General features: G+C 40.7%; 1 protein-coding gene across 1 annotated transcript in view; it reads right to left on the reverse strand.

Annotated features, from left to right (window-relative positions):
• The window catches only part of CAMK4 (calcium/calmodulin dependent protein kinase IV), a 263,646-nt gene extending 241,489 nt beyond the window's left edge, over positions 1 to 22,157 (reverse strand). The window contains exon 1 of the mRNA XM_008014118.3: positions 20,907 to 22,157. Coding sequence (XP_008012309.3) covers positions 20,907 to 21,493 — 587 coding nt within the window. The 5' untranslated portion in view covers positions 21,494 to 22,157. The remainder of the gene's footprint in view (positions 1 to 20,906) is intronic.
• Between the last annotated feature and the right edge of the window lie 517 nt (positions 22,158 to 22,674).

Consider the following 22,674-nt stretch of genomic DNA (forward strand, 5'->3'; position numbering starts at 1 on the left):
TATAGTAATATATTCATCAATCCATCTGCTCATTCACTTTTCCCAGAGTTAGAAAGAGTTAGAAAGTTAGAAACAAAAAATGATTTATTTTATATTACATTATTTATTCATTTATTTTTATTTTATTTTTAATTTTTTGAGACAGAGTCCTGCTTTGTCACCAAGGCTGGAGCGTAGTGGCACGATCTCAGCTCACTGCAGCCTCCGCTTCCCGAGGTCAAGCAATTCTCCTGCCTCAGCCTCCTGAGTAGCTGGGACTACAGGCATGCACCACCATGCCCAGCTAATTTTTGTATTTTTAATAGAGACGGGGTTTCACCATGTTGGTCAAGATAGTTTTGATCTCCTGACCTCGTCATCCCCCCACCTCGGCCTCCCAAAGTGCTGAGATTACAGGCATGTGCCACTGCGTCAGGCCTATTTTATGTTATATTTTAATATAGGCCAGCTTTTAAAAGTGAGTGGGACACTAGCATACTTAACTAGTATCTTCAAAGAAGTATGACAATGAATACCTCAGCCGCAAATCACTCATAGACCAGAAGACAATGCAAACCAACATTAAGGCTAGAATTCTTAACTGTGATTCCAATACACCTGAGGATGAAGATTTTTTACAAGGTGAACACTCTCCAAAATGGGAAGGAAGATAAGTATAAAATATTATGCAATGTTTAATAATTTTTGTTGCATTTCAATTTTTAAGACATATCCTCTGCAAAGAAAAAAAAAAATAGTAAGCAGAACATACAAGGTAGAAAATAGTTCATATTTTAAAATCTAAATCTGTAATAGTTTCTTGGAGATACAAAATTTTGTATTCCGAAATAATTCAGGAAAGCTGTAGGAGGAATAGCTGGGAGTGGTTTAAGCCCAGCTTTCTGTAAATGGCACTTGTGAAGAAAGGAAGTATGTCAGAGACAAAGGGCAGAAGACCAAGGTTCTGGTTCCATTTCTACTACCAACTAGCTTGGAAGGGCTGGAAAAAATGGGTGACTTCTCTGCGTTTCAGTTTCTTCATCTATATTTAAAAACAAAAACAAAAAAACAAATATAACACTGGACTGGTTGAATTTTAAAGTTCTATTCAGCTCTAAGTTCCTGAAAAATCTAAGTCAGAATCTTAAGAATGGTGAAGATGAATGCATGTTGCATTCATGCGGCTATAGGCACAAGATACAATCACAATATCTTCAGTATTTTTTACATTATGAGGCTTGACATTCCCTAGCAGTGCCCCTTTGTAAACACAGGAAAGAACTGCTGGCTAGGAGACTCACAGAGATATTTGCCTGAATCCTTCCTCATCCTCTTAATAGGCTTCAAAAGGGTGCAAAAACAAACAGATAAAAACAAGAAGATATTGGCAGAGAGAGGAATAGGAGCCTTCCCCATTGTAGGGCTAGTAAAATTTCCAATTAACTCAGTCATGATAGAACCTATAACTCGCAGGCAGTAAACATTTTTTTTTTAAATCTACCTTGTGTGACAAGAATTCTTTGCTTGACAAAACTTTAGTCAGGCTCCTAAGCCTTCTGCTATGCCCATCTGTGTGCTTCCTTGTAAAATACAGTTTTCATAAGAACCTTGCTAAGTCAATCTGGCAATAACCCACTACTCTCAATGTCTGATTACACTGAGAGTCTGATCAAGTTCCTCATCCTTCACTCTTCCCCAGGTGATGCCTGATCACCCTGGCTATCTTCAGGAAGAATCACAGGTTCCCTATATCACCGATGTTTCCTCTTAGTAATTTTCCATCCACTCTCCTTGTCCCTTGGCTATAAAATCCAACTTGCCCCTGCTGTCTTTGGAGATGAGCCCAATCTCTCTCTTCCCCAATGTGGGACCCCATTGCAGTGGTCCCTATTCAACGGTCCTGAGTAAAATCTGCCTTATTGTGCTTTACTACATGTCATTGAATAATTTTTTAAACATCTGCCTGGAACTGTGGAGGTAAATGGGAACTAAAATGTCTTAGAGGAGCTCCCAATCCAAGTGTAGAGGCAGACAGGACCTCGCGGCAGCGCACTAAAAAGTAGAGGCAGCGCATCAGGCTGCCTGCATCTGAGCCAAGCAGGGCTTCCCAGGATGACACCTGCACCATCCTGATGTCAGAAAAGGTGTTTACAAAATAGGCAAGGTGGGGTATAGAAAGAGGGGGCGTAGAGTGAGGGGATGCAGTTTGGGAAGAGGCACCATGGAGGTGCTGCACAGGAACACGGGACAGCATGACACATCCTGGGTGAGGAAAAATAGCTTAGGGCTGGAGCCCAGGTGAGAATGCAGGCATGGTGGGAGTAAGACAGGAAGCGCAAGAGTTGTTCTGAAAAGACCTGCTGTTCATGCAAAGGAGTTTCACATCCTGGATGGGATGGAAGATGTTAAAGGATTTTAGGCAGGGGAGTGACATAATGAAACTTGGCCTTAGAAAGGTCATCTTGCGAGCAGATGGGATGCGATAAGATTAGAGACAAGATTTAAATACCAGTGCAATAACCCAGGAAAGAGTTCCAAATGATGTAAATGAAAAAGATCAGTTGCCCTGCAGAGGAGGGAATGGATTTAAAATATATTTCAGAGATACAAATCATACCCATTAACCTTTATTGAATGTGTGAAATATACTAGGCACTATGCCAAGGAACTTTATGATACACTGTTTCACTTAATCTTCATAACCTTATGAGATTATTATTATACTTCTTCCAAGGTTCAGAAAGGATAAACGACTTGCCCAGGGTTATACGTGTATTAAGTGGAAGAATATGTCTTATTAGGGGAAGGGGGGAAGGAGAAATCCAGAATACCTCTGGATTCTGGAGCAAAGCAGATGAGGGTAACATGTACTGAGGTGGGTTACACAAGCAGGACAGCAGGTTTTCTTGTGGCTGTTATTTGGGGGTGAGTGGAAGATGGAGTTAGTTTCGAATAGCCTGCATCAAAGTTGCCTGTGTGGTCTTCCAGTGGAAAGTCCAACAGACCATCTTAAATAAGGGCTGTTCCTGCCATCAATTATTCACCAACAAGACATACACAGAAATCAGTTATCGCCTAGAGCTGATCTACCTCTGTCAAGATGAAACAAACCTGACTTCAGGCCCTCCCTTTAAGCCCTGGGCTCCAATGTGCGCCACTGTTAAGAGCAAGATTCCAGAGACAGCTCCTCCTATTAGATTCAAAGCTTCTCACTGGTTAGCACATTCCCATTTGCATGATTTACTGGCAGCAGTATATTTTTCACAAGACTTTTTAAAAACGACTTAAGACATTCAATCATTCTTTTATATATATAAGAATTTATCAGTTATAAAATAATACCTCAGAAATAATCCTTACAGAATGATAAGCAATTTATGTAGATATTCCCCACTCTGGAATATCTGGGCAGTGAAGCTTAACCCCCTTTTCCCCAAGGGTGAGCTAGACTTAATCACCAAATTCCAAAGACTAGAGTAAGAAAAGAGGTAAACAGAAACTGTAGAGTGGAGAAACCTGGCAAGTGACAGAGGCTGACATCCATAGAGATGTCATATGACATTATGCAACATCTGATATGATGTCACAAGGAGGGCACTTCATTTTTGTGGTGTTCTTCCCCAGTTAATCATGAGAAATGACAGACAAATCCAGATTGGGGACATAGGGGTAGGGGTGGTTATTCCACAGGATACTTGTCCGGTATTGCTCAAGACTTTCAAGGTAATGAAAAACAAGCAAAGACTAAGAAACTGAGCAAGGAAGACATGGTAACTAAATGCAATATAATTGCCTAGACTGGACCCTAGAAGAGAAAAAGGACATTAGTAGAAAAGCTGGTGAAATTCAAATAAAATCTGCAGTTCAGTTAATAGTAAAAAAAAAAAAAAAGTCACAATTATTATTGTTCAAATAAAAATTTGCAGTGTGTGCATAGCTTTTATACTTAACTAGAGCGAAAGAATTTATCTTTTTTAATCTTTGCAATAATCCTGTGAAAAAAGGCACTAGTATTTTCATTCTACAGATGAGAAAATGGGGCTTGTTACAATTTAAAAGATTCATTAACAATAAACAACTACTAGGTATCAGAGTTGGAATGTATCTTTATACCACCATAGTTGCCACTGGGGGTTCTATTAATATCTACTAAAGTCATAGGGTTATTTTATGTGGGCTGCAGCCCTGCTTTTCACTCTTAGCATTGCCCTACAGCCAAAACATTTCTGAAATCTTAGAACCAGAGAACAACCTGAAAGGCTGTGATATCTAATCATTTCTAATCCCTCCTCCTTTACCGAGAGGCATTCCAGAATGAATAACCCTTCAGAATGAATAACCCTTACCTAAATGACACTCAAGTAAGGTGTCTCCTAGGTCATCTAATTTCTATCCCTCCCCTTTTTTTTCTTAGTTATGAGTATCTCATTAACAGCTTTCTTCAAGGTTATTGTTTTCTTAAGTGCTGCAATGACGTTCCTTCACCAGAAGAGACGGTAGTACAATTAAAAGCAGCTATTAAATAAATGTAAGATGAAACTGGAAATCAAACTTTATTTTACAACTTAGGTATCGCATTAGAGAAACACATTTTTTAGGTATGGCTAATAGTGACATCATTTAAATATAAGTCTCTTCCATGTGATATACTGTTTTATCAGCGTGCACAAACCAACAGACTGCTTTAAAATATTCCTTACGATCTAGAACTAGATGTACCATATGACCCAGCCATCCCATTACTGGGTGTATACCCAAAGGATTATAAATCATGCTGCTATACAGACACATGCACACATATGTTTATTACGGCACTAGTCACAATAGCAAAGACTTGGAATCAACCCAAATGTCCATCAGTGACAGACTGGATTAAGAAAATGTGGCACATATACACCATGGAATACTATGCAGCCAAAAAAAAGGATGAGTTTGTGTCTTTTGTAGGGACATGGATGCAGCTGGAAACCATCATTCTTAGCAAACTATCACAAGAACAGAAAACCAAACACCGCATGTTCTCACTCATAGGTGGGAACTGAACAATGAGATCACTTGGACTCAGGAAGGGGAACATCACACACCGGGGCCTATCATGGGGAGGGGGGAGGGGGGAGGGATTGCATTGGGAGTTACACCTGATGTAAATGACGAGTTGATGGGTGCTGACGAGTTGATGGGTGCAGCACAGCAACATGGCACAAGTATACATATGTAACAAACTTGCACGTTATGCACATGTACCCTAGAACTTAAAGTATAATAATAATAATTAATTAATTAATTAAAATATATATATATTCCTTACTACTTATGGGGTTCTTTTTTAGATTGTTAAATGATTTCCATAACTCTATTCTTTATTTCTAAATCACAGGTAAGTTGCAGTGATTCTGGGTTTGGTTATTGAACTTCCCAGTGAAGAATGCAACATTCAGAATCAAAAATTAATCTATAAGGAACAGTTAAAGTTAGTGTAAATAAGACCTCAAAGCAACAACAAGATAAATATTTTCTAACACCCTTTTAGAAGAAAAAAAAAACTAAAAATTATACAGAAAGAACCATATGCAGCAGTTAAACTACCCCAACTTTCCTTTTGTCTGCAGATGTGGAAAATCTTATGGTTATACTACATCTTCTTTTCAATACATGAAATACCAAAAAATAGTACTCAAATATTTACAAATATTGCACAATGTACTACCCCTGGGTAAAGGGGAAGCTTAGATGCTCAGAAAGCTTACTCAGAAGCTGCAAGAAACAGCAGAGAATTATTAAGGCCTCCTGCCAACACATTTCCAGAATTTTAGAATCTTATGACATTTTTGAGAAAGTGTGCTATCCAATCACCTACAATCCCTCCACCTTTACAGACAGCTATTCCAAAATTAATATCGATAATATCTAATGCTTACTGGACACTTACTATGTATAATGGATGCACTGACCTCATTTAATCATTATTATCTCTTCTTACAGGTGGAGAAGCTGAGGCTCATCAAAAATTTGTCTAAAGTGACACAGTTCATGAGTGGATGAACTGGGACTCTATTGCAGGTCTTTCTAACCCCAAAGCCTGTCCTTTTCATTTATCGTAATATTTAATAATCCCTGCAAATAAAAATCTCCTTTCTTGGATAACCTCATGTTCATGCAAAGTCATGAAGTAAATGTCCCCATTTCAGTGTTGTGTGTTAGCTATTCATTAATCTAAGAAACATGAATCTTATTCTTGGGAATTTACAATTTAAGATAGAAAACTGACAATAACAGCCAGAGAAAGGAACCTAGTGCTAAGGAAACACTGATAAAGTTTTTAAAAAAATCCAATAAAACCAAGCAAAACCTGAGTAAAACAGCCCTCAAATTAACTGTAAGCATCACAGGATTTTCAAGGTTTGAGAATGTATTTGGAATAAGGTGAAAACATGGTCGAAGACCAGAGGAACACTGGGCTCCTAGTCCTGAGAGAGGTCCTCAAAGTGATCGTGTGAGCTGTGCCAGAATGCAGATCCAAGTCCTGATGAAAACATATGATACTCAAGATGGGCCAAGTTTTATTTTTTAATAGCTGAGCTTCTAGTTGGCAACAAAAAATCCCCTGCCAGCTGCTGAGGAAATAATGTACCAGGAGTTGGCAGGCATTGGCACTTGGAAAGCCAACAGGTACGGATGCACAGTGGGATACCAAGGTGCTAGTGCCTGGAAGGCAAGAGAGGAAGTGGGGATGCAGCCACAGAAGAATTGTCCCAGTCTAGGGTCTGGCAAGGTGGAGGCATGCTAGGCAGCCCACCTCGTGTGAAAAAAAAAAGAAAAAAAAAAAAAAAAGCAACTCAGAGTCAGCTTTAGCCATCCTAGATAAAGCAAGTAAGGGGCTGTACTCTTTGTGAAGTGGGGTTCTGGCCTTCTTTCCCCAACATTTGGGAGAAAATACCGGGCACCTGGGAAAGAAGAGCAGATCACTGCTCAAACTGCAAAGTCAGACAGGTGCCAAATGGAGAAAAAGGGTACAAGGGTATCTTTCTCTGCTCTGGCTGGTATAACAAAGTGCCACAGACTGGGTGGCTTAACTAAAAAAACATTTTTTTCACAGTTCTGAGAGCTGGAAGTCTGCAGTTGGGTGCCAGTGTGGTCAGGTTCTGGCGAGAACTCTCTTCCAGGCTTGCAGATTATTACCTTTTTGCTGTGTCCTCCGTGGTCAGGGATGAGAGAGAGCAAGCGAGCGAGCAAGCAAGCTCTCAAGTCTCCTTTAATAAGAGCACTAATGCCTCATCACCTCACCTAAACCTAATTCTCTGTCAAAGGCCCATTTCCAAACCCCATTGTATTGGGAGTTAGGGTCTCAATGCATGCCTTTGAAGGAATAAACATTCATTCCATAAGATGGGGAGATACAAGGAAATGCAAGGTACCTACGCTCTGGAGAGATGAAGGAAACAGGGAGAAATTAGGAGGGGACAGAGAAGTGCTCTGGGCCTAGGGGTAACCGGACTCAGAAAACAAGAAGTAAAGCTGGTGAGGAATGGCCTGCCTTCTGTCCCTCAGCCCTGTGTCTGCCCCTCTGCTTCCCACCCACAGTTTCCTTTCACCACACTCCCCTGGCCTCTGGTTGTCAAAAGAAAGATGGGAAGGTACACATTTCCAGAATAATTACTTTGACAGTGCATAAACATCAGGAACATAAAGTTAATAACCCTACTTGGAAGTTAAGTGCATTTCTTTTTGATCGAATAATTAAACATTTCAATAGATGGCTTTTAAAAAAACATTCCCAAACAAAGATAGACATGGAACAGACTATTTATGCTCTTATCTCCTTCAAGACCCTCTCCTTAGGTCTTCCTTTCCCTCCTGTGGTCAAGGCAGGTGATATGTTACCCAACCATGTGGCAGGACATTGCTAATTGGTTACATAGGCACAAATAGGTCATAAGTCAAGCTTTCTAAAAAGAATGATTCTTTTCTAAAAGCAAAACTAGACGGGTGGAGAAAGCCAGGAAACATACTTTCTTCTAAATTTTGTCCTAGATATCTACAACTAGTGCTAGCATTTGTATGGTCTACAGCAGGAAGTACAAATGAGTGAATATAACAATAGGTACATTTTTTAAAGGTGATGTATTTAGAAAGCACAAAATGAGAGTAAAACTTATATGGGGATCCTCCAACACACTTAGAAAGCCTTTCAGGCTTAGAGCCCTACTTATTCCAAAAGCTGCTCTGTCTCCTGAACAACATAAAGAACTAAGGTGATCACCCAGAGAATTCAACTGGAAGAAAACACAGGTGCACATATGCTTGGGACTAGAAGGGATCTTAGAGGTAGACAATCTACTCACAGAAGGTGACAGTATTCCTGATCACTTAGAGATAGGGGCTCTTTAAAACAGAGATGACTGACAAAAGACCAGAGCTCCTTGGCTTCAAAAGGACTTTCAATTGTGGAAACCCCACTGGTGCAACCGATTTATTACTCAGCAAATATGTAATGAGTGTTCACTATACACTAGGCACTGTGCTAAGATTCTGGGCACACAGCGGTGAACAAAGGGACAGAAACCAGACCCTCAAGAGCTTACATTCTAATGAGAGGGAGACGGGTACTAAACAAGCTATTTCAGTGTGCTAGTTTAGAAGGGGGTTCGTATAGGAAAAAACATCCTGAAGAAAGAGAGTTTTAAGTACTGCTGATTTTCTTGCACCTATTTGCCTAATTCCTCTGACATTTGCTCATTCACATAATGTTCCAGAAACACTTCAGGGGAGGCAGGCATTAGGCTGAGGGACGGGCCTAGTAGTAGGAATAAAAGAGGGATAAGATATGGGGTTCCTCTGCCCAATGAGCAGATGTTCTGGTGATGAAGACCACAAAGCATTCACCTGTAAGACCAAAAACCCCAATTCCTGGAGGTGGGGAATTACGAAATGATATAAGAGCAGGGAAAGGACAGAAACTTTCTACCTGGGGTTGGATGACTGTCCTGGAGTGATTCACAGGAGAGGTACATTTCAGGCTAAGAGAGTTTCATGTGTAACACCACAGAGATATGAAGATCACTGAGGCGTCTGTGCAGCGAAGGCGGGTACAGCGGAAAGAGCACGGGTGCTGAAGTCTGACAAACCAGGGCTTGAGTCTCAGCTCTGCTCCTCTCCACCTGGCTGTGTGAACTTGGACAAGGTGCCTCACCATTCTGAGCCTCAGGCTCCTCCTTGTGAATTGGTGCTGGTGATAAACACCTGGTAGTATTATTGAACTGACTAGCAACATACTTAGAGACAGTAGAATCACACCAAGCTCCTAGTAAACATCCCATGATGGTAATTACGAAGAGAAGTGGTGGGGAAGGGGGCTGGCCTGGAAGTTGAGGTTGGATTGCTAACAAGGCTGTATAAACTGAACTAAGTAAGGTGTTTATCCTATCAATACACAAGTGGGAGTCATTATCTCCTGCCTCCCACCTTGTGGCCTGTGTGGGGAATAATATTAAGTTTATGTGCTGGGTATGGAACTCAGTGTTTCCCATTTGTGATCTCATTTGCTTGTCACAGAAATGATGTGGGGAACACACTACCACAATCTTTATTTTACAAACGAAGCTGAGTGAGGTGCAGGGCTTTATGCCCAAAGAGGCAGGGCCATCAAGTCACAATTGTGTCCTGCCTGTTCCTGTCTTAGCCCCCGCCGTGCTCAGCAGACCTTCATCTGCACCAATCCAGCTGTCCAGAACGGCCTGCTTGGTGCTCCCCGCCTTAGAGCCCACCTCTGCCCTTAGATGTTGCTCCCCGAGGATCACTCCCCTCCACTACTTGGCTCAGGCCCGGACCAGTGCTCTGCTGCCCTTGCCTGGCCCAGGCTAGAACCTTAGGCCAACCACTTCCCCCAACAGCCCTTAGCTCAGCCCCAACATTCCATTTCTTCAGTAGGTCAGTATTTAAAGAACTGCACTGGTTTTCTGGCGATCATCCTGAAAATTTCCTCAGGTCCCCACTTCATTGGTGTGTCACACATACATATGGCAAACTCTGTTTATTAGGTTATTAGTTTGCCTGTAGTTACAGGTTGCACCCAGGAGAGCTCACGAGTTTATTTCATTGAACATTGTTATTAGCGTACCTGTTCACATTGAGGGGAAAAAGAGAGGAAGAGCCCAGGGTCCCTCAGGAGTCACTAAAACATTTTCACCCACAGAAGAACCTTTTAGAGGCCTATTAGAACTGAACACTTTAGGCCAGGCTGATTTATTGAATTATATATTTTGAATTTGGTCATATTTAATAACACAGTCTTATTTTCTCAGTGGTTGCCCTGATGGACAGCTTTGAATAAAAATGACATATTTGAATGAATAAGTAGCAGATATTAAAATCCAGGTAAAGACTAATCTTAGAGCAGTATTCACAACTAAGAACAACTTTTTGTGTCTGTTAGAGTCCTAAGTGGAAGGCAGCTGCTTATTAAGTTAAAGTAGTCGTGAATTGTCCCTTCAAATCAGTACAAGTAAGGCAGACCAAGTTAACAGTGCAACATTCTGAGCAATGAAAAGTAAAATGCAAGTGAAGGTCTCTATTAAACAGTCCATAATGACCTAAAAGAGGGAAACATCATTCAAATACTTCATTGTAGGCAACAAGATATGTGTGAGCATTATTACAGATCCGTTATCTTCTACACTTCTATGTTCCGGTTTATATTAGTCAAGTTCTGTCTACAGGCATGACATACATCAAAGAAAGTGCACTTTTAACAAAGCATGCTACTACAAACTTGTAAAGAAAACAGGTAAGAATATGCCCTATCCATTATCTTTTTCAGACACTATTCCAATCAGACGGTGGTCTCAAATCTAGCCTTCTTTATTTTTTTCTAAGAAATACTGGTACCTGGTGAATTTTTGAGCCATACCACCCTGAAACATGACTTAACAAGTAAGTGGTAACAACACATTTGCTGACAGGGTTAAGCTCAGCATCCTGGCATTAATGCCCACAACTCTTCAAGTACTGCCCACAAAACACTTTAGGTCAGTGCCTTTAGCTGCCTAAGCCAGCAGTTGGCAAAATTTGCTATGAAGTGCATTAATTATATTAAAATTGAGGTTCTTGCAAACGAACCCTATTTCTCTACTCTTTTTCCCTCTCAACTCCATGACCACTCAACCTTTGTTGTTGAAGCCAAAGTTAAGTTCACCCTCTGCTAGATGTGCAAGCTGTTTTCCTTTACTCTGTTCTGTTTTCTTCTATATGACTGTTTTGGTTACAATGGCAGTAAGTTCTTATCAAAACCGTCCATCAAGTAGTCTTGAGATGCATAACAGTTGCACGTATGTACCCACTTCCCCTTTCTGCACAGAGACACACCTTGCAATATGATTTTTTTGTTTGCATTTTGATTTATATATTTGCTTTAAACTCACTTTTCATAAAGTAAAATGTTATTTAAATATAAAGAAGTTTATTCAGTAACCACTTATGACTACCATTCTTCGACCCAGTCATCATCCAATAAAATGTTTTTTGAGCACATGCTCCCAAACTGTGTATACTAATGTACCTATTAATGGTATATATGTGTTACTTAACCAACGTTAATGTGCTTTTCAAAGCATCCAAAAATAAAACTTAAAGACAAAAATTTTTTAAAAAAACCAAAATAGATTCTCTAATACTTTCTTCTAGCACCTCATTGTATTACACATCCCCTGACTATGGGCATCCCACTTTACAGACCTCTGCTATAGTCGAAATATGAGTGGCTGATGTAATTTAACTGTATTCAAAATATAAAAAGGAATAATTTTAAGTTTTCAAAAGATTGGTTAAACAGGGTCCTCATTTAAATGGCCTTAATTATCCACCTGAGACTAGCATATAGAAGGATTATTCAACACACAGCTAACATACTAGTAAATGGAAAAATTAATTGAACTTTACTAGTTAGAGGTAAATCTTTCATCAATAATTTGTTTAGCATATTATGGTCACTCTAAATATAACAGAGGAATTATCAATTTGAAACCTATTTAGTTATTATGCACAAAACAAATTACCCACCAATAAATAGTCTTTTGATATGAACACTGTTCATGGTATGGAAATTTAACTTTCACGCCCTTCAAATAAACGTTCTTCATTTTCACAAACATTATGTGAAGTAAACATCAGTCGTATAATCAATATAAGACAAAAAGAAATAGGAGGAAGAAAGAGAGAAATGGAACTAGCCAACGTGTTAGGTAGGTAAGAACTGTAACTATAGCAGTTTCAGTAGATTTTGATAAAAGATGAGTATGCATTTAAAGCTTGTGCCCACGTGGAAAACTAATATAAAGTTGACATTTTCAAAGTGAAAGAGAGACTAAAGGTAGTTCCCTGAATAAATTAAGATTTGATATCATTTTAACCTGAAATTCTCATGCAACTGAGGAGGAGCAGAAGTTTAGCCTGACTAGTCTAGGTTAGCAAACCACAGACCACACTTAGCAGCCACTTGATTTTGTACAGTCTGCAGTCTAAAAACAAATTTTGCGTTTTTAAAAAATCAAAAGAAAAATACTATCTTGTGATGTGAAAATTATATGAAAGTCAAATTTTACTGTCATAAATGACATTTCACTGGAACACAGTAACGTGCTATTTTCTGTATGTTGTCCATGCTTGCTTTCTCTCAACCATGTCAGAGGGTAGAGCTGCAACAGACACTGAATGGCCTTCAAGCCTAAAATACTTACTGTTTCTTTGTACTCACTCTTTACCTGTCTAGGTAACTGATCTAAGTCCAACATTTCTCCTTTATTACCTAGTCATAGGCTATGGGATGGTTTTTTCCTTTTAAAAAAAGAAATCAACCTCATCAGTTTTCTCTTATCTAGCCCCATGTTTGATTTACATTATAGATAGTGGCAAATTCTGAGTCCCACAACCTCAGCCCAAGACCCAGCTGCTTCTATAGCTGACATTTTTCTCTCACAATGGTTACTTTATCTACAACTTGGTTTTCAAGTGACACAAGCCTACTTCTTTTTTTTTTTTTTTAAACAGGTTGTCTTTGGTCTGACATGAACTTACCCTGCTAACCTTATCTGCCATTGCAATGTTCATGCTTTATAAATTTTGCAAAACAAAAATGTATATCCTGAATTCCTCTGTCCTTTTTTGCCTCTTCTTAGAATGTACCATCTGCCTGACATGCTGTTTGCCAGTGCTCTACCTATTAAAATCCTGCCAAATTTCAAAGTCTACTCCTCCCCCATAAAGACACCCCAGTCCTCTCTGTCATAACTCTGTCATGAAGATGGCTATGGTTCTTAGATCTCTAATAACAGTTTTATTCATTTTACTTATACATTAATTTATCTTGTATTAGATTTATTGTTGGTGCCTTATTAGTAGTACCCTACATACTTGGAGGCCAAATATTGTTTTATTTATCATGCTCATTCATACTCTAGACCCTTACCCCACTACATGCACACTGTCAGCATACATCGTCTAGGTCAGAATTATTGAAAAGCTTAGACCTATAAACAAGAGGACTTTAGGTAGCACAAAGGCATGGAATTAAATAACAAGGAATAAAAGAGAGAGAGAGAACATCCTTCTCTTTTCAATTACTTTTCAATCATTCTGATTATATCAAGACGAAAACCTCAATTTGTGCTGCTCTGGTTTTAACTCTCCTAATCTTTGATAATCTCTTTTTTTAACAAAGAAATCAATCCTCAGGGTTACAGCCTTCTGCATGTGGACATGTCTAGCTATAATTTACTAAAAATGCTATGTTTTCATTACAATTTATTTTTACAATTTATTTCTATTTATGGCATATACAATTTGCTTTGATTTATGGTTTTCAGTTTAGTGAAAATTGTATTCTCGGTAAATAAATTTAGGTAAACAAAATAAGGTAATTTAAATAAAAATATTAAGCAAATTATAAAGTGGAATACATATAAAACAGAAATCTTATATAGAAATGGAAGAAACATTTGGTTGTAGCAGATACTCAGTAAAGCTAAATGAACATAATCCATCAACCTTGTTGTTGTTCACTAGCTACATAACTGAAAGAAAATGTGTAAAACACTAGCTTCAAGACATGATTCTCAAGAGGGGAGATGGGACACATTTGACAATGTCTAGAGACAGTTTGGGTTGTAACAACTTATAAGGGTGTCACTACTGGCAGCTAGTAGGTAGAGGCCAGGGACACTGTTAAACATCCTACAGTGCACAGGACAGCCCCCACAACAAGGAATTATCTGGGCCAGAATGTCTATAGTGCCTAGATTGAGAAACCCTAATCTGAGAGAAAAGAGGAAGGTCTATATGCATTACCCTTTACTCATCACTATGAATCACTGTCTCTCCAGACACTGTTCTTTTCTTTATTTGATCTTTACCACTGACAAGATAATGACTGAGGAAAGTCTCTGGCAAACTGTATTGAAGGGTCCACATCCTTTATGTGCTAATACTATGCCATCAATATTTAGATCTAACTTTCTGATTAAACCATTGGAGTAAAGAAATCTTCAGATAACCCTGTACTACAAATAGATTTTAAAAACTGAGGTAAAGATCAATATAATTTGAGTAAAACCTTGACTCTAGCTGCTATCAACTTCATGAAAAGTTCCTCTTTGTCCTGAATTACACAGTTCCTTGACTCAATTAAACATCATATTTTGCAGTATGAATCTGACCTTGAAATTTTAAAAAATCAATACTCTGTTTATTAGATATGTAGCTTTCCCAAAAGAGTTTTTGAAAACCCTCTACTTTTAAAAAAAAAGACATCAAAAACAGAAAAAAAAATTATTAACCTAAAATAATAACTAGTAGTTGAAACACTTCACTTGGCTAACACTACTTTGTTCTTAAATGTATTATTGCAAACACATAACCCACACATATATGTCTGAGGGTAAAGTGTTTACAAGAAAGTTCTTTGAAGCTATTTTGTGGTTAGTGTTCTTTTTCTCTCTCTTTCAAGTTCTCCAGAACAGTTTAGAAGCAGATGGCACCTGTGTCTTTTTTTTTTTTTCCCCCCAAAATCTGGAGTTATTTTTAACCTTGTGACAGTATTTAAACATGGAAAAGTAGTGTGTGGCTTAAAGCAATGATGTTACCATAGTCTTCACTTGACTTTAAGGCTTTTTACAATGAGTATATTTCCAAATTTAGCATTTACTATGCATTAACTTTAGTGGATGGTATAGCTTGGAGGCATTTCATGCCTTTAAGTCCAACTTGATTTAACTTCTAATTCTGATACACCTGTGGTAAAGTGATAGTGAAGGTGAAACTGAATCCCTTTCATTTCAGAGCCACAAAACACTCTGCCAACAGAAAAGTGGCATTATTTTTAACAACAGCGAGCTACAGAGGTGGCAGCTATCAATACTCACACTGAAGAAAGAAAACCAATGCTGATTGAGATTAGGGTCATTGTCAGGTAAGTTTTGGGGAGAAGAGAAACGGGTTACAGTATTCTCCTTATCCTACGGTCACTAGAATCAATATCACTACCACATCAGGACCAAGATCTCAAAGAACAGGAAGTAGGTACACATGCTGCACCTGGCCCACTTCATTATCATTGATTCACCCCTTGAAAATCATTTGTTGAGCACCTGTTAAGTACTAAGTGCTGTGCTAGACACGAGCATGTAATAGTGAACAATCCAAACCCACAGACTCTGCCTTCCAGAAGCTTATAGTCAGCGTTCCTGGGAAGAGCCTATGAAGCCCCGGTTTTTATTCTCCCACTTGCAATCCCACCTTGCTCCTGAGTCAACCGCCTGAGGAAAGAATCAGAGGCACAGAGAACAAGACAGGGACGGCACAAGCATACTTTTAATTCCTAGTTAGATAAAAAACCTACCACCTGCCAAGAGCTGAAGCTTCTGAGTGCAGTGTGTGTAGCAAGAGATCAGAAGCCAGCAGTATACCTATCTACATAGGCTGTGGGGCCCTAAAGCATGGTGTCAGGGAAAAATCAAGGACCTAAGAAGCTCTAGCCACAAGAATGGTTTAGGAAATGGGTTGACCAAAAAAAAGGAGAATCTGTTTCTTCAGCAACCATGCTGTGGACTGAATTGTGTCCCCTCAAAATTTACATGTTGAAGCCTTATTCCAACCCCAATATGATGGTATTTATAGGTGGGGCTTTTGGAAGGTAATTATGTTTAGTATGAGGTTATGCAGCTAAACCCCTCATCATGGGATGAGTATGCTTGTAAGAAGAGGCACCAGAGAGCTTGGTTTCTTTCTCTCTTCCCCTCTCTTTCTCTCTTCCTCTCTGCCTTCTGACGACGCAGCAAGAAGGCAGCCATCTGCAAAACAGAGAGTCCTAACTGAGGAAATGCATTGGCTGGGACCTTGATCTTGGACTTCCTAGCCTCCAGAGCTGTGAGAAATACATGTCTGTTGTTTAAGCCACCCAGTCTAAGACATCTTGTTATATCAACCACAGCCAAGAGCACTACGACAAGCTAAGAGCATTGGCTGAAGCACTTCTCTTAGAAAATGCAAACTTTCATGTTTCTTTATAGAAAGCATTTGCTCACCATGCCCTGGAGCCAGAATATGCATCACCATGTAGAATATACCACTTCTCAGCCTCTGAGTTCCTTTCCAACACAGCCCCTGGCACTCTTAGCCAGTTCAGATTACTGTGTGCCCAGTAGACCTTGGGGAGACACCAGAGTTTTTCCAAAATGTTTGGAAAGGGAAAATCAATAATGACCTGGAGGCAAAGATAGGAGAAATTTTCTCTACAGTGCTGTGCCAAAAGGTCACCCAATGTTGCCAATTGGTCTGCAGGGAATTTCTTTAAAAGACTGCCTCATAGCTTAATCTGTCACATATAGATTTATGGCCTAAAACAGCACTTTTCAAACTGAGTCACAACCCAATAGTGGGATGTGAAATCACATGGGTTCAGCCAACTTTTTTAAATGAAATAGATGAAATCAAACAGCATATAATAGAAAATATTAAAGTGCATTGCTGATAATAAGAATAAATATTGTTTTATAAAATTGTCTCTCTTTTATACACACACACACACCGCTTACTATCGAAATTTACTTGGTTCCTATACAATAATACATATAGCAAGGGATCCTATATAATTAGTTTAATTGAGTTGACAAACAAATGTATTTAAAATTATAAAGGTATACACATAATTGTGTACACATAAATGTGTATATATAAATGTGACACAGAAATGTATTATTTAAAATTACATTGCGGGGGGAGGAGTATATGCAAAGTCCCTAGCCTAAAGAAACTACAGTAACTGGAATGGGAACCAAATTTAAAAAAAAAAAAAAAAAAAAACGGTTTCAAAATAGTTTAACACATTCTTCTCTTGTCCTAATTATCTTTCATTAGGTTTGGTTTCCTTGGATTTGTATGTCTGGGAATACATCTAGTTTTCTTATCAACTTTCTTTCAACATGGAACAACAGGGAGAAACTAAAGGTGGGACAACTGAAAACAGGACACGGGTTTGCATGCAGAGATGAAATCTGCACCACCAAACAGGCTGGGCCACTTCCTGTCATTCCACGTGCCAAACCACTGGGCGGGATCTGGACCAGAGGCAGCTCCCTTCTCCCTCAGAAAAGCCTTTAAAATGCCAGTTTCTCAAATCACTGGGCAAAAGACCAACTGCTCTCGAGGATCTGGAGCCCTTAATAGGATCATGGCCAATTCGTATTTTTAAGCAGAGTTGAATGTGTGTATGTGTCATGATTTTTGTAAACTTTTTGACAAACTCTATGAACAAAACAGTGTCTTGAAATGTGATTTTCGGAAAATTACTTTGCCTGATACTTTTAATTAGCCCCTCTACCCTATACCCTCCCCGTCAAAAGAAAGTGATGACATCTGCCTTGGTCTCAATGGCTGCATGTGGATCAGTGCTGCCAGCACCTGCCTTTGCCAGCACTATTCAGGGGCTTCAGGTGGATATAGCCTTGGGAGTTTAGCTCACCTTGAGTTCCCAAACACATCCTCAGGGTGTATCGCCCCAATGGTCACAGTCCAATCTTCTTGCAGTCAGGAGTCACTACTTTACAACAGACAATTGTAATGGAGGAGCCAACAAGTCACTAATTCTGGTAGAGATTGTCTAGTTTCTAGAGCTAACCATAACAGCAAAACCACAAGCACTGTTCTCTTAGCATATTAATGACATCTGCATTACTAATGAATTAGAGTCACACTGGCAGGCGGATTTGGCCCAAGGCTGAGAGTAAAGGGTTGAAACTAACGACCTGAGTTCAACTCCATCTCTAGTGTAGGAAGGAAGAAAACTTTAGTTACTCAGCCAGTATCTATGATGATCATTCTGCTGCATTCTCTGGCTCTATCGATTCTTAATAGTTATATCTGGAATAGTAGTTGCTTTACGTTTTAGGTTTACTTAAAAATTTCTGATATTGAAATACTTCTCAAAGTCTCAGCCAACCAGAGTAAGCATGCACCTCATGAATGCTGCCATCTACAGAGAACTTACCTAACAATACGCTTTACTGTTGACAAAGAGAGACTAAGTAAGACATTTTAGCTTTGATTGTTCCTCAACATAGTTTAATTCTGTGATCTTTTACAGTAATCAAAAGACTAGATAACAGAGCGAGAATCTTAGCAATGTATAGACAGAGGGTCTCTGACAGGATGGGCTTAACTTACGATTTTTCGACTTTTATGATGGTGGAAAAGTGATACCATTCAGTAGAAATCATACTTCAAATGTTGATCTTTTCCTGAGCTAGCAATACGTGGTAGGATACTCTCTCTGATGCTGGGCAGCAGCCACCAGCCACAGCTCCCAGTTAACCACAGGAGGGTAAACAACCGGAACTCTAGAGTGTTCCGTGTTGCCAGTGTTTTTTGAATATTGTGTTTTGCGTTTCATATCTCACCATGTCTACAAAATCCCACCTGTACGCAGTATTTAACAGTTATTATAAAATAGGCTTTATGTTAGATGATTTTGCCCGAATGTAGGTTAATATTAAGTGTTCCGAGCATGTTTCAGGTAGGCTAGGCTAAGCTACAATGTTTGTTAGCATAGGTGTAGTAAATGCATTTTCAATTTCTGGTATTTTCAACTACAGTGTGCTTACTGGGACATAACACCTTCATAAATTGAGAAGTTTCTGTATAACTAATTAATATTTGTCCTCCAAAATCTACTGCAACACGTAATTCTGAACTGAAAAATAAAAAACCCAAATTTCAAATTTCTTAGTTTTTTTCAATGCAGGCTACCATCTCATAGAAGTATGCAACTGGCAGTTTATTTTTTTCCCATTTCTCAAATTAAAGAGAATTTCTTGAGTTTCATGATGGTGAAGCTTATTCATAAAGACAAAGTGTGTGGCTAAGTCAGCCTATTTGAGGCATCTAGGGTTAATGTTACTCTGAAAACAGACGTGCTGCTGGGACAGTCCCTGCAGCAGCATCAGGCACTTCCTCTACTATACAGCAGTTTATAAAACACCAAGTAAACAATTTTAAGTAGATCATCTCTTTACTCAGAGGTCTACATGGTTACATTGTCACGCATCATACAATTAGTAACAGGCAGATTTTGGACCTTACAAAAATCGACATCATTGTCCTTTCATTTCCACCTACATATAGATCTTCAGATGAATACTGAAAAACTTGATCAAAAATGGACGTTTATGTATATATTATTCAGTGCTCAAATACTTCAAAACATTTTTAACAGTGACAAATTACCAAATTTTCATCAGAAGTTTGCCTATTTTACACATCTATATTCAATGAGCCTTCTATAGTAGTAGCAAATTGGGGGGAGAGTGGGCAGTGACCACTACATCTTCCCACTAAATACCAATATCCAGAATCCTGCTCTGAATCCTCCAGTGGCTTGAAAAAAATGAAAAGGCTATTAGCAAAACTATATCGAGCAAAAAGAGAATGGAAAACGAAATTGCAAAGTAGTAAGTACAGAAGCTGCAACTTGTGAATCGTTGAAATTACATCTTCAGATTCCCTATACTAAAGAGCCTGGATCTAAAATAAGTGTTGAAAACAAATCTCCTTACCTATGGATAACAGGGAGAAAAGACGAAAAAAAGGAAGGGAAAGAAAACTAAAATTTTCAATGGATACAAATACGAAAGCATATGGAATCATTCAGAAGGCCAAACTGCTACCTGTTTGGATCTTCAGAGGAGGGATAGGGGACATACCTGCAATCCTAGGGAGATGGTCTGTTGCATATATAATTTAAATAAATCATTCCAGCCCATGAAAGAAGAGAAGCAGCAGCATTCTCACTAATTACCACTGCCTGGATCCCATATGCTGCTTTCTCTTTTAAAGCCACACTAGTTCATTATTCTGCCTTCAACTCTCTTAAATGATCCATTTCTCCCTTCACTCCTGAGCAGACTCTGCAGGGAAGCTAGTATTTAAGTTTAATTTCTAGTGTCACTTGCTTTGGAGAGCTTGACGAGGGGAAGGAGGAAGAATCTAATTTAATAATTCTGTCTTGATTTGGAGGAGCACCCTCCGGCCCCCACCCCAAAAAATAACTAGACAAACAGGACCCTCTGGCAAGCCATAATCGTGAGCAAAGACATCAATTGGGAAAGCAGGGCCCACGTGCGGTGGGAGCTGTCACCCAAGGGAAGTGGCAGTCTGCGAGAAGGAGGGAGGGCTCATCCTACAGCTGCACCGGCCTAGGCGCTCTGGTGGGGTGGGAAGCACTCCAGCCGCACCTGAATGAAGGTTAGCTCTCTCCCAGGCACTAACTAGGCGGGGAGAAATCGAAGGGCACGGAGGCAGGCTCCCGCACTCTCGGAGCGGTCGCTGCGAAAGGGACAACCCTGAGTGCACGCCGCGGGCTTCCCCAGTTGGAGCCCGCGCCTTACCGTCCCAGCTCCGACTCCACCTCGAAGAAATCGCTCAGCGCATCCCTGTTGGAGCCGTCGATCCAGTAATCCGGGACGAGGCTCGCGGTCCCCGGGGCCGCACTGGCGGTGACCGAAGAGCAGGACGAGGCTGAGCAGGAGGGCACCGTGACTTTGAGCATCTTCGCAGCGGGACTCCGGAAGCCGCCGCCGCCGCCGCCGCCGCTGCCCGAGCGAGAAGCCGGCCGCCAGCCGCCGCCTGCGAACGCAGGAGCGAGAGAGAGGCGGCGTCCTTCACGCGCGCACACGCCCACCGCCGCCGCCCGCGCTCTCAGGGACGGTGGGCGGGGAAGGGGGCGAGCAGCGGCGTGAGGGCGCGAGGGAGAACCCGGAGTCGCCGCCCGCCGGAGGGAGACGAGCGGCACCGCAGAGGAGAGAGGCTCCCTCCCCCTAGCTAATTTCCTCCTCACCCGCCCTCCTCCCGCGCCAAGCCTTTCCCGCCGCCCTCCCTCTTTCCTTTCTCCCTCCCAGGCTGTGGCTGCCGCGGTGCCGGCTAGGGCGGCTCCGGATGCTGGAGCTTGGGGAAGGCACAAGGACCCGCGCATCATCCCACGCGCCCTGCCGCGGGGGCCGGAGCTGGAGGGAGACCGTGCGCAGCGGGACGCTGACTATGGGATGGCGGGCGCCAGGCGCACCCTGGGAGCACCTGGGTCCGGGCGGCCCCGCCGGATAGCGAGAGAGGGACCTAGGTGGTGGTGGCGCAACTCATCCCTCCTTGAGCGCGTCTCCGTGGCGAGTCCCTCCCACCTAGCACCAGCTAACCAGCCATCCCTCTGTCAAAGCTTGTATTGGTGGCCAGGGAGGGAGTCCTGTGGTCGCCGATCCCTCAGGGCTCCTTTGCCTGGACCCAGTGAGAGCTGGAGGAAAAGGAAGCGCCCAGGTTCACACTGACCTGACTCACCTTTGACTGAAGTCTTCAGTTGGAATAGATGCGGTTGTCGCTGCTGGTGGCACTGCTGGAGCTCCTGAAAGAGCAGATACTTGGCTGTGTCGAGTTCGATCTCAGCATCTGAAGGCCAGTAACAGAAGTGGCTCAGAATTACAGTTCTGGAAGGGCCTTGTGGAAGCCAACTAGTAAACTCTCTGCCTTAAGGCAGGACCTGTCCTCATTCATGGCAGAGAAGATTGCTACATGTAAAGCTCTTTTTCTGTTCCCAAGAGATGTATCCCATCATAAGTATTCTTACGTCCTGTCCATCAACTGTCATGGCTTTTCTTCTCAGTATTAAATATACATCACTTAAACTAGCCTTGAACGTTCTTCTTTTCAGATTTCAGCAAAGACGAACAATTATTAGTCATATTCTGATCCATATATATGACAGTTATATCACAACTCATTTCTGGCTAAATAGCTCCAGGCCCTTTCACCTTACTTCACAGGTGTTACTTTTAGCCTTTTTTTTTTTTTTTTCCTGACTTTCCTCCAACATGCACTAAACTCTTCCTAGTAAGTCTCCATTCCTGATAGCACCAACCATTAACATGGTCCAATATGTTAATCTAATTTATGGATTTATTAATCTTAAAAGCCTGCCTGCTATACTGGTGAACAAACAACCAAAAATACCCAATCAAGTAGTTACAGGAATGTGATTCCTAGCTGATTGGAAATTGAAAATAAATACAGTCATGCATCTCTTAACCACGGTGAGAAGTTGAAGAGATGCATCCTTACGCGATGCAGTTGTGAACATCATAGGGTATACTTGTACACATCCAGATAGTA

This window comes from Chlorocebus sabaeus, chromosome 23, assembly GCF_047675955.1.
Source record: "Chlorocebus sabaeus isolate Y175 chromosome 23, mChlSab1.0.hap1, whole genome shotgun sequence".
NCBI lineage: Eukaryota > Metazoa > Chordata > Mammalia > Primates > Cercopithecidae > Chlorocebus > Chlorocebus sabaeus.